Source organism: Cynara cardunculus (genome assembly GCF_001531365.2).
Source record: "Cynara cardunculus var. scolymus isolate 2C chromosome LG 2, CcrdV1, whole genome shotgun sequence".
Classification (NCBI taxonomy): Eukaryota; Viridiplantae; Streptophyta; class Magnoliopsida; order Asterales; family Asteraceae; genus Cynara; species Cynara cardunculus.
The window spans coordinates 64,053,740-64,066,209 of NC_037529.1; the positions used below are offsets into that span (position 1 = coordinate 64,053,740).

The window sequence follows — 12,470 nt, forward strand, 5'->3', positions numbered from 1 at the left end:
AAATTCAAATATTATAATATATAATAATTAATTTGAAATTCTTTTAATCAATATATTTTGTTTTTTTAATTCATTTTACCATCTTGCTTATATTAGTTAATATTTTACTATTAGAAATTTGTTTCAATTATATTTTAAAATATTATAATTGATTAATTTTTTCAAGATACATTTTTGGTCATTTTACATTCTCATCAGTTATTTTTGTCAAACATAATTTATTCAACAGTTAACTTATCAACCATCAGCTAATTTATCAACTACCAGATACTTATCAACTAGTTTACATAGCATAGTTTTATTTTGTTGAATTTTTGCTAGTTGGCAAAATAACTCTGGGTTTGGAATGTAGATGTTAATGAAAATGATAATTTTTTTAATTTTCTATTAGAAAACTAAGTAAATATTGATAAAATTATTTAGATTATCATTTACTAAAAATATTAAAATCTTGTACTTATTTATTTATTTAATATTTAAAGAAGAGCCTTTTCCTTCTTGTGAACATTTTTTAAGGCAAGGAACTTGAAATTTGTGGGCTTAGTTGAAGATTTTCCGCATCATAATTCATAAATTTAAGAGATTTTAATATTATTAAATTTTAACAAAACGAACTTAAAAGAATTGGTCAATGAAATTGACAATTTTGATTCTACCAGATTTTTTTTGAATTCGTACCGAACTTTTCTTTATAACTTGGTGGTCGTTTACCAAACATTTATCGTTAAGTGTTTATCGGTAAAATTTAAACAATATTATTTACTTACCGGATAAGATTTTAGTCTATCAAAACGACATCGTATGCAACAATTTACCCGGTAAGCGTTTACCGTGGTAAGAGTCGTCGCTCTCACTTACCGGATAAGACTTTTAGTTCTTCTCTCGTTCTTACCGGGTAAGATTTTTGATCCTTACCATATTCATTCAGTGTTTTTATCAAGTTTAGGGCATGTAAAATTGAAACAAAAAGTTTTTGATAATTAGTGTAAAAAATGATTTATTATATGATTTAACAAAGTTTTGAGGAGTTAATTTTAGAGATTGAAACATGTATTTAGGGTGACTCTTATGGACCATAAGTAATGTAGATTGTAGAGTGGAGGTACGATGGAAACATGTTTAAAATGTATGTATGACTCACATGTCCTTTGTTTGGACCATTCATGGGTTTGAATTTTGGTGCAAAAACTACCCCCTCCCCACCCATTCCTACTTGTACTTCCAAGTATATACATACAGAGGGAAAGACCAAATCATATGTGATATAAAATACATTGTGTTGATCAACCATCGTGCTTGTGACTTCTCACACGACCTTGGTCCTGCTGACCAACTCGCTCATATCCTTTTAAACGTGTTGCATCACACATGATCTGGTTTTTTTTTTTGCACTTCTCATATGATCATGTATATGTGTGTGTATATGACAAATACGATTTCGAGTTTCTTTTACCAAATTTTGGTTCAAATCGAGTCGTACACTAGGCTTTATGAATTAACGGTAAGCGTGAAATTTGAGTTAGAATTATTGTCTCTTGAAAACTTAAAATCCAACTTAAAATCCAAATCTTAAAATAAAATAAATAAATAAATAGATAAAAAGTAAAGTGACGCTAATAAGAACCAGACTTTGGTGGCATCCTAAAGGTCAACGGAATGTAAAAAGAGGTCAAATAAAGATGAAAGGGAAATTTATATCGTGGGGCATTAAATTCCTAAAACTTGACGTGTCATAAGCTGCTCGCCCAAATTGTAACCACGAGGGAACGCATTAAGCATTTTGCTTTGCTCCCCCGCGTCGGTCAACCATAATAAAACACACACCAACACACACATACTACGCCTCTTCCACCGCCACCATGATCATCCTATCGCCGGCACCTTCACCTTCACCTTCACCTTCACCTTCACCTTCTTCAGCTCCATCCCTTTCATGGTTTCCGAATTCACCCTCAAAACCTCCGGTTCGCTTCAGCCCGCCCTTAATAGCTATGGTTGTCATCATCGCCACCGCTTTTATCACAATCACATACTCCCGAGCCATTTCCCGTCGGTTCCTTCGTCTACGTCGCAGCTGGCGACAGTGGCGGAGGCGGCGACGCCTCCTCCGTTCGTATGTGCCTTCCTCTGTTGGTAACGGTGACATCGAGTCCCCTGCCTACTCCGGTGAAGACTCGTATGATCCAACTTATGGTTATCAGCTGTTTTCGCCCTACGGTTTGGACGACGCCGTCATCAAAACGATTCCACTTTCTATTCACACTAGAAAAAGCAGTGTTCATGAATGCGCTGTTTGCCTATTGGAATTCGAAGATAACGATTACGTTCGTACTTTACCGGTGTGTTTCCATGCCTTTCACGTTGACTGTATCGATATATGGCTTAGGTGTCACGCTAACTGCCCGCTTTGCCGAGCGAGTGTATTCCGGCCAGAATCCCCGTTTGTTCCTGTGATGTCGGCGAGAATCCGTCCCAATTTCGAAGACGTGATGATTGAGAGCGCGATCATAGAGCCGTCGCCGGAACCGGAGCGTGAGGTACAAGTCGACAGTACGACTACTTCAACAGGCGAGATTACGCAAGAGAGATCCCCGACGAGGAATTCATCCGAGGAGCGGTTTCATCGGAGAGACTTCCTTCTGAAACGATCCTACTCGTTCGGATTCGAGCGTAATATAGGATCAGAGAGGTTAGTGATAGAACCAGCAACGGCATCTCCATGGAGATATCGGCGCGGAGGAGGAGGAGGAGGAGGAAGCTTTTGGAGCAAGAGACCATCGCCTTTCAGTTCTCTAACAAAAACACGAGTTTTCTCATTCCGATACTACAGAGGCATGAAATCACCATTCTTCCGGCGACGAGGCGGAAGCTTCCTCCCGTTATCGGAGGACGGCGGCGGCGGAAGCTCTTCACGTCGGAGAAAATCGTTCGCCAGCCCAATTTTCATGAGACAGTCAGGGTCCGGGGTAAACTCTGGAATGTTTTCATCGAGCCGGTTGAGGAGCGGCGATCCAGAGGCGCTGCTGTCACCGGAGCGGTATAACAGACGGTGAAGATGAGATACACGTAGGACAGAGGCCACATGAGTGAAGACAGAAGGTACGGTGAGGATGAATGAAAGATGTAATTAAATGGAGAGAGAGTAGAGAATTAAATGAAAGGGGCGCCAATTGGTAGGTATTGGTGTTCCGTGCCTGAACAACCCGATCATTTAATGGCATAGTGGGGGACTGGTCTCAGCATTTATTACCGGCTTGACAAACCAACCCTCCTGTCCATCTTCATTATTTATCACTCACTCTTGTATATACATATATTTTTTTTTAATCTTAAATCATTTTTTGTATGATTACAAAATGGTTCCTCTTTTTAAACAAGTAAGTGCTGATCGGGTAAAAGTATGGTTTTCTTTAATCGAGTCAGCATCTTAATCAGTATTATTTGTTAATCTAAATAAAAAAAGAGAAAAGAAAAAGTGAGAACGACATGGGTGGGTGGGTTGATTGTTTTATTCCAATTAATGGTGGCATCGAGTGTGGGTTCGTTTTTTCACTTTTTTGATATTTTGGTGGTATTTCACATGTCTTTTTGCAACTTTAAGAACTCCATTTTAACAAAAAATACTACTACTACTACTACTTCCAACCTTCTTCATTAAACCATTTGTTTATATAATGACAAATTTAAGAAATCGTTTGTTTAAAATTAATTGTGATGTGCCAAAAACAAATGTGTTTTAGTCAAACTTAAATAAAGAAAGAGAGGAGGGAAGAAGACAAGCTTAAGTACATATTTGGGGTCGGTTGGTTTGTGTTTTATTATTGATTTGTTGGTAACATACAAACTATCAAAGAAGGCATCTTGTTATATACAATATATAAACAATAGAGGAGGGATTGAGACGTTAATAATCAAATGTATAATATTTATATATTACAAGTTAAACTAATACATATTATATTGGAATTCTTAATTTTGAAAAATGTTGAGTTATCTTATCTCACTAAGGGACTGTTTGGCAGTTGCTGAATGATTTAGTACAGAATGGTTAAGTGGTCAGAATGGTTAAAAGGGCCAGAATGGTTAAGTGCTGAATGAAACAAGGTTGTTTGGTAATTGTTTTCACTGAATGACAACAAATTACCATTTTATCCCTATGTATGATTTACCAAAAAATGTAAACATCTAATGGTTTCTGAGCCCATCCATGGTTCTGCTCCTGATATTGCTGGGCAGCTGAGAGCTAAATGAGGGATTGGATTACAGCTAAAATCAGGAATCCAAGTTAATTCTTGATTGGAAGGCGACCCTAATGGCAGGCGACACAGCAGCAACTAATGGCAGGAGACATCGAGACATCGATTGGAAGGAGGAAGGAGGAACGAGCATGGGAGGAACGATCGACACAACAACAACTAATGGCAGGCGACATCGATTGGAAGGAGGAAGGACATCGATTGGAAGGAGGAAGAACATCGATTGGAAGGAGGTCACCGGCGACAACCGGCCGACCTGGGGAAGGGGACGAAGGCGACGGGTTCAAGAGATCCAGAGATGGTGAAGACGTCAAAATAGAGAGATCCTGGTGAAGGCGATGAAGGCGACGGGTTCAAGAGAGGAGTGGGAAGGAACAGTGGGTAGAGAGAGTAGTAGAGAAGACAAAGTTGGAAAAATACAAATCTGAATGGTTTAATGGAGCCCTAGATGCAAAATGGTTAAAATGGGTAATGTAACCATTAAGAGCCATTTTTTTTTTTGCCAAACAACCTTGACCTCTTACCAATTAAGAGCCAAACAAACAGCCCCTAAGTTAAAATCGTTTGATGATAAGTGACAAGAGGCACTTAGATGACAATATTAATTACTAAGAATATGTTTTTGTTAAGTTTAAAAGATTATGTTTATGTACCCTTAGAAAATCAAATTTGATATGCCAACACACACACACATATATATAGGGGCCGAATCAAATGAGAACTGTGTAGTTTGTGATAACGATGAGATCCAATATGAACCACTTATTTGAGATATTTGAAAATATTTCTTAAAAAAGGTTAAAGGGTAATTTGGTAGTTTTTATTTATAACAACTCATAAAAAGGTTTAATTAACTCTTTTAAAGGAAATATTTGATTGATTGATATTGATAATGTTCACAATGTATTTTTTGTTGTTTTATAAAGTGTATCACGGTATGCATTTTCATTACTTTAGAAATGTATCACATATGATAATACATGTGAGTAGGGGTGCTCATGCGTTGGGTTGATTGTGTTGAAGACATTTGAACAACTCAACCCAATGCTTACGGTTAAAAAAAATCTTAACTCAACCCAACCCAAACCAAAGTGCAACCCAACCCGTACGGGTTAGTCGGGTTGATACTTTGGTACATTAAAATATTTTTTTAACCTTGAATATGATATTTCTCTACTCATAATTTCTTTTTCATCATCAACCATTTGATACAACTTATCCATACTTCTTACATATATCACATTTAGTTAATTTTCACAATTTACATATATATGTTCACAATTACTGAACATATATACGAATGAGTTATATAGAGATGTGAATAGATTAAAAATATGTGTACATGAAAAGAATACATAATAGTGTAATTGTCTAATGTATATATTAATAGAAATTCAACAATCATATTAAATCCAAGAAATAAAAGGATATCGGTTTCATCGGGTTGGGTTGGGTTCAAATAATAGTAACCCAATATCAACCCAATACCTACGGTTTGACAATTTTACAACTTGATTAGACATCGGGTTGAGTTATTTCACGTTGGGTTGGGTTGATCGGGTTGGTCGGGTTTTTTAACAACCCTACATGTGAGGGGACATGATGGTGTATAGACGACGTGTCCTGCGACTTAGGTCGTGTCAAAGCTCGTTGTGTCTCTGATTTTTAGTATTGCATGTCATTTATTATAGTAGTATCATATATGATGATACACATGAGGGGAATACTGGTGTACGGCAACTTAGCCCTCAACCTAGGTCGCATAAAATATACTTTATTTCTCCGTCTTTACAAAAAAAAATTAGGAGGAAGCTGCGATTACGGGTTGGATGTCTAATTGTCCAGACGATAATGATTCAAAAGTCGTCTACCTCTCTAATTTTTTATTGGATGTGAATGGGATTCAGAGCTTGCTAACCCTTATACACAGTTGGGGGATATAGAGGAAATGGTTATTCCTACATCACAACCTAAAAATCTTGACCAATCATTGCAAGTATCCTTGAAGAGGTATGTCGATTTAGCAAACCAATTCCTACATCAGATCAGATCAGATAGCCCTTTGGGCAAAATGAATTGCAACCTCAACCAGAGAGATCAACCTGCACCTTTGATGTTAGGCCCCGATGGAAAGTACCTGAAGAATGGGATACAGATTGACCAGCACAAAAGCCATCTCTATCAATCTACAGTATCATATGTGATGGAATATAATAAAAGAGTGTTCTCATAAAATGAAGATGTTCTCATTTGAAGTCTTCCATATATATATTTTTGAACGGCGCATATTTTATAAAAAAACCAGCAAGAAGCTAAAAGGTTAAATTACATGTATGAAATAGCAAGAAGGGGGGTTTTGTAACCAACTCACCCAATTGATCTTAAACTTACTACTCTTATTTGTGATCGAGAAGAAAGAATGAGTCAAAATACTATCCCACAACACTACTTTTTTGGGCTTAGGAAGCCTAAAAAGAGTCTCATTCCAAAAAATAATCTATCTATATATATATATAGTCTATTCAAATGAGAATTATTTAGTTTGTGATAATCGTGAGATTCAATATGAACCATTCATTTGAGATCTTTAAAGATATTTCTTAAACATGATAAAAGGGTAATTTAATAATATTATTTATAACAACTCATTAAAAAAAATTTAAGAAAATATTTGATTAATTTTAATTACTTTATATATTAATTGCCCACTATATATTGTCTTTTAAAGATGTTTGTGGATCCGAGTATATTCCATTTCAAACTTACGAAATCGTAAACATTCATATATGTTAATGTCGAGAATAACTCTTCATTAAATAGAAATGAATGTTGGAAATGAATACTGGACGGTTACGGGAGTAATAGTTACAGATGATGAAAAACACTTATGAGCTGATGACCTCTTAGTGGAAAACCATCACATGTTAACCCCTTAGTGGGAAGCATAGATTGATACTCACTTTAACCACGTGAGACTAAAATCCTTATTGTCCGTTCTCTTTCATTTTTGTTTTTGTTTCGGGACTACTGCTAGGGACGTTGCCCTTGGAACCTGTAAGGGGATGCGAACTCCTTGACTCCTGCTATAAGACATTATCTAATGATCTTAGGTTCTAGTTAGCTTACACGAATGTACACTTCACATCTCTTAGCTCCTGTTGTAACTTAACTAGTCACCCAATTCTCTTGTGAATCCTATTACAAAAAAAAAAAAACAGACAAATAACTTCTAGCTACAATTGGAAAAATCAAGATGATTCATCTGAAGATCCATATTCAGACACTTGGAAAACAAGAACAAAACTTAAAGAAACGATGAACAACCCATAATCAAGTTCCATAATGTACCCTTTCTCTAGTATGTCTTGGCAAGGCTATTGATGACAAAGCAGTCTAGTAAGCACGATGATAGCTACAAAATTTCAAGTTTTAATATATGTTAATAGGCCTAAAATCCTCATTTTTATGTCATTTTATCCCTAAAATATTTTTGTTTGAGCACCTTATTATGTTTACTTTTGAGTAGGAGTGAAAGGGGCTTAAAATTGAAGAAATTGGCCCAAAAAAGGCGCCCGCAACCTTTTGGGCGATTTAAACCGCGCAAAAAGTCGCCCAACTCACTGCTGAGCATATTCATTTAAATGAATGCAAGATGGAGTATAGTTACTCAAATTTTAAAGGAGTAGGCATATGTTTACAAATGATGACTGGACATATTTATTCAAAAGAGGAAGAACCCAGGCATAGTTTTCAAATAGAGAATTTCAGAAGCATACGTCTCAAAGGACGTATTAATTAGTGGGGAAATCGGTTTTTAAGAGTTTTTATGGGTGAAAAACGACCATTCTAAGGGGATCGACTTCTAGGAACGAACTGGAGAGAGCAAAAGATCAATTGAAAGCATTTTTCATCAATTTCTTTTCACTTTTGGTAATTTTCTTCCCGTTTTTAGTTGTAATCTCAACTTAGCCATGTGTGACTAAGTTTTTTTTTATTAACCTGGATATCCAACCCGCTATGCAAACCGACTAATCCCAGGACGACCACCGCATTTGAACCTCTGTGGCCATAATGGGAACCATGTGTGACTAAGTTTTTTGATCCCAACGATGGTTTTTCTTTAGATTATGTAGCATTTTCTTTGAGATTTTGTCTTTATATGTCAATTTCGTTTGAATCGTTAATTAACTTGATCAATTAATTAATATTCTTATAAATGTTATTTAAACCCCTAAAATCCGTAATTGTCTAGAAATTTTGATAAAGTGACAAATGAAATCGTTTGGTCTCAGTAAGGTTTTTAATTCGATTTCTTGAATTCTTGCAATCGAAGCTCTAATAAGTCGAGCTTATGTGCTTATTGCTCGAGTTGGTGATTTTTCTAACTCGTTAATGTTAATCGCACCTGAAAATTCGAGAGCTTGTTCGATTTCCCATTTCAGGTTAAGATTTGAATAAAAGCTTGTTTTAATCAATGTTTATCTAAGAAAAAATCTAGGTTATCAGAGCTTATGGATAACCGTAGCCAATTTGCATTTGTTTTGCTACTTCACATTTCTGGAATCAATGATAAGTACTTTAATCGAGAGTAAACCGTCGTTGTGTTTCTAATATATTGCCTTTTCTAATCTATTTTAATTGCATGTTTAGTTTAATTACTCAAATTCACCCCCCTCGTATTTATTTCTAATTATTTGTTCATGTATTCGAATTCTTTGGCAATAATAAGTTAAAACCGAGTCCTTGTGGATTAAGCCCGACTTACCCCTATTACAATTTTGGTTGCAATGAGCCAATAGTTGGAACTTATTATTTGATGGGCCAGCATCAGTCAGAAGAACAAGTAGTTAATGCATTGTATTCACCTATAAATAGTGGTTGAAATGAAACCATTATTTCCATACCAAAATAAAAATTGTTCTCAATACATCTACAAAGCTTGAAGTAAGAAATCCAAAGAAATGTTGGGCGCAATTAAGTACGTTATGAGATTTACCAAGATACATATGTGCTACATAAATGTATTTTATGCATATTTGATAAGATTTTTTTGGCATGTTTACTTTATATCAAATGATGATACGTTTATATAGCCAAGATATCTGTAACACCCTCAAATATGGAAAGAATGACTAATTAAAATATTCGTTAAAACATTGAAGTCAATACAGATTCTCCCAAAACCTCTTTATACTTGTATACAAGGATACAATAAAGTCAAAGTCAACAACTTAAAATCTAAATCCGAACAAAACTAGATTAAGTTTGGTGTCACTGTAACTCTCATCGGAAGTCGTAATCTCCAACGATATGAAAAGGTCCCACAGATTCAAGTCCTTCATGATTCTCTAACTAGCACTCGACTTTGCTCAAGTGTCGCTAATACACCCAATGAGGATCTGATGCACATGCCAACAAATAAAAAAGGTTAGGCTTAATGCCTAAAGCTGAAAACAACTTTCCCAAAATGCATCATATTCATGATGAAAACTGATTACTCAAAACACCCATTTAACATAAAACTTAAATCAATACTCAAACAAAATGAGAATAAAGTTCAATACAAAACCACAAATCATGGATAAATTCCAAGGTACCAAAATCATAAATTATGGATACACGCAATACTCGAAACAACACCGAAAACATGGGTAGTACACAATCCAAAAATAATATATTTCAGTGATGGGGAAGACCATTATCTATCGAATGCGGTGGAACATAAAAGTAAGCCACATATCAACGTTATTTAACTACACCTCAGACCCATTAGTTTTACTGTATACTATTTCAAGTGTCACATCAAGTTCTCAATACCTTTAGTGTATACCCCTTATCGAGAGTCACCTCAAAGTCACAATACCATTAGTGCATACTCTCTACCGAGCGTCGCTCAAGGACACCAGGTCTTTGTGCCCATTTGTTCTTTAGTTGATTCCAACCTCAAGGTTCCCATTCGACCTTTAGTGTTTACTCACTAGCATTCAAGATAAGAATCTCAAACTCTTTACTTGATAACTGATAGGATCTTTTTACACACCCTTAGGGGTTGTTTGTTTACCTATTACTAGTTCCATTAAGAAACAACCTCTGAATCGTTAAAAGATGAATCTTGTTTGACAAAGAAAAGTTTGCCTCTTAATGGTTCTAAAACTCTCTAAATGATTTTGTATCATGAGTCTCCCTTAACCATTCAACGCCTTAATTTCATTGTTAACAATTACAAAACAATTATATTTTATTTTGCACTATATCATGAGAGCCTCTTAATCATTCTGACCACTTAATCATTTTGCATCAAACCATTCAGCAATTGCTGAACGACCCTTAGACATATAATGATTGGAACCAAAAGTAAGTACACAATATGACCCAATATCGTCTTTCAAGTAACAAAGTGATGAAATACCGGTTATCATCCACGGAGATTGTAGTAGAAGTCTAATAAAAGAAATTAGTTTCAAATGACGAATTTGAAGAATTCTTTGTTGGATTTGATCAATAATATTGAAATAACAAAATAAATAAAGTAGCATGAGCGTAAAACTTGTGTTGAGACATAAACACAAATTCCAGCAGATATTGTTGTGCAAATGATACAACAATCAGTCATCCATAACTAGTTCCACCATCTATTTTGAGGAATATATTTCCGAATTTCAACCATTGAACTAATGTTTAGCTTTCAACCAACATATTCTTATGTAGTGTTAGAACCAGTGATAGTGTCAAATGATTGTCCTCAAAATATATATGTATTAAGAAATTCCTTTGCTTAAAATCATTTTTTCGACCCGGTTCTCATATAATTAAATTTTTTATTATATAAATTATTGATCGATTTGAAAAGTTTATAAAATATATATAAAATAATAAAAGAAAAAACTGACGTTCATATGTAGGGTTGCATGTCAATACGTGGTAAATCTTAGTTTGTCTTCTATTTCTTTTCCATGTTGAATATTTTTTATAAACCTTTTTTTTTTAATAATTTAAAGCCGTTATTTTAATTTAGATCAAGTTATATTATAATGAACTTATTTTGATAAATTAATTTTTAAATATTTATTTCAGATTAAGATTCTAAAGGACGTGGTGACAAAGTTAAGTCTTAAGTTTTTTAAGGCGTGACTTATGGCAGCAAATCTTTACATCATATAAGTTACTGTACATATGAACATATATTTTATAATATTACTTAATGAGTCAATTATGTTAAATAATTTAAATTAGGTTATACATTAAAAACTACAAATAAGACATGCAAAAAAGTAAGAAAAATAAATATTGTGTTACAAAAACCACGCATGTGGTCAACTTGTTTAACATGACATGAGACACAAACCTTGTCATGACTGCTTTTACGGCGAGATTTTTAAACATCGTCTTAGGGGCTGTTTACCAGACACTTAACCGGTAATCGATTACCGGTAAAATTCAACACTATCATTTACTTACCTGGTAAGATTTTAGTTCACAAAAAACGACATTGTATGCAACAATTTACTTGGTAAACGCTCACCATGGTAAGAGTCATCGCCTTCACTTACCGGGTAAAACTCTTTTCCTTGTCTCGCTCTTAGCGGGTATAGATTCTTGGTCCTTACCGTATTCATCCGGTAAGTTAATGTGATTAGGTAAGCTCTTACCCAGATAAGAGTTTGGTAAACGACCCTTTAGATAAGCAATTCTCCATTTTTTTCATTTAAAAAGTCGGTAATCAAATTTATGTTTTTTAATATTAAAGAAAACAAAGTTGATTCAATTTGAAGCTAACATGCCATCTTATTTATAACTAACAAATCTTTATTTTTATATTTTCTAAACTAAACATACAAATAAATGTGATATCTATACTATATTATAAAACAAATAAATGTGATATCTATACTATATTATAAAACATTTGATAAAAACTCTTAAAAACCATTTTTTATGCATGAATTACTGTATATTGATGCATATTACTTAAAATTCAATATTACAAGTAAATTATGCATAAGTACAACTTATTAAAGCTCCATGTTTGAATTCGTATAACTAACTGCGGATAAACATAACAAAATAGATGATAAACATCTCATTTTAAAATATAAAAAATAAAGGATAATTATCGAGTTCTAACCAAATAATTAATTATTATCTTTATAAGAAAATTATATTATTAAACCAAATATAAATCACTTCATTGCTAAACCTAAATTAAATTATAAT

At 34.2% G+C, this 12,470-nt stretch overlaps 1 protein-coding gene across 1 annotated transcript; it reads left to right on the forward strand.

Moving 5' to 3' along the window:
- The first annotated feature begins 1,609 nt into the window (after positions 1-1,609).
- LOC112507689 (RING-H2 finger protein ATL65) lies at positions 1,610-3,293 on the forward strand. Its single transcript, XM_025112353.1, has one exon. The coding sequence runs from the start codon at positions 1,860-1,862 to the stop codon at positions 3,051-3,053; it is 1,194 nt and encodes a 397-aa protein (XP_024968121.1). The 5' UTR covers positions 1,610-1,859; the 3' UTR covers positions 3,054-3,293.
- The last annotated feature ends 9,177 nt before the right edge of the window (positions 3,294-12,470 follow it).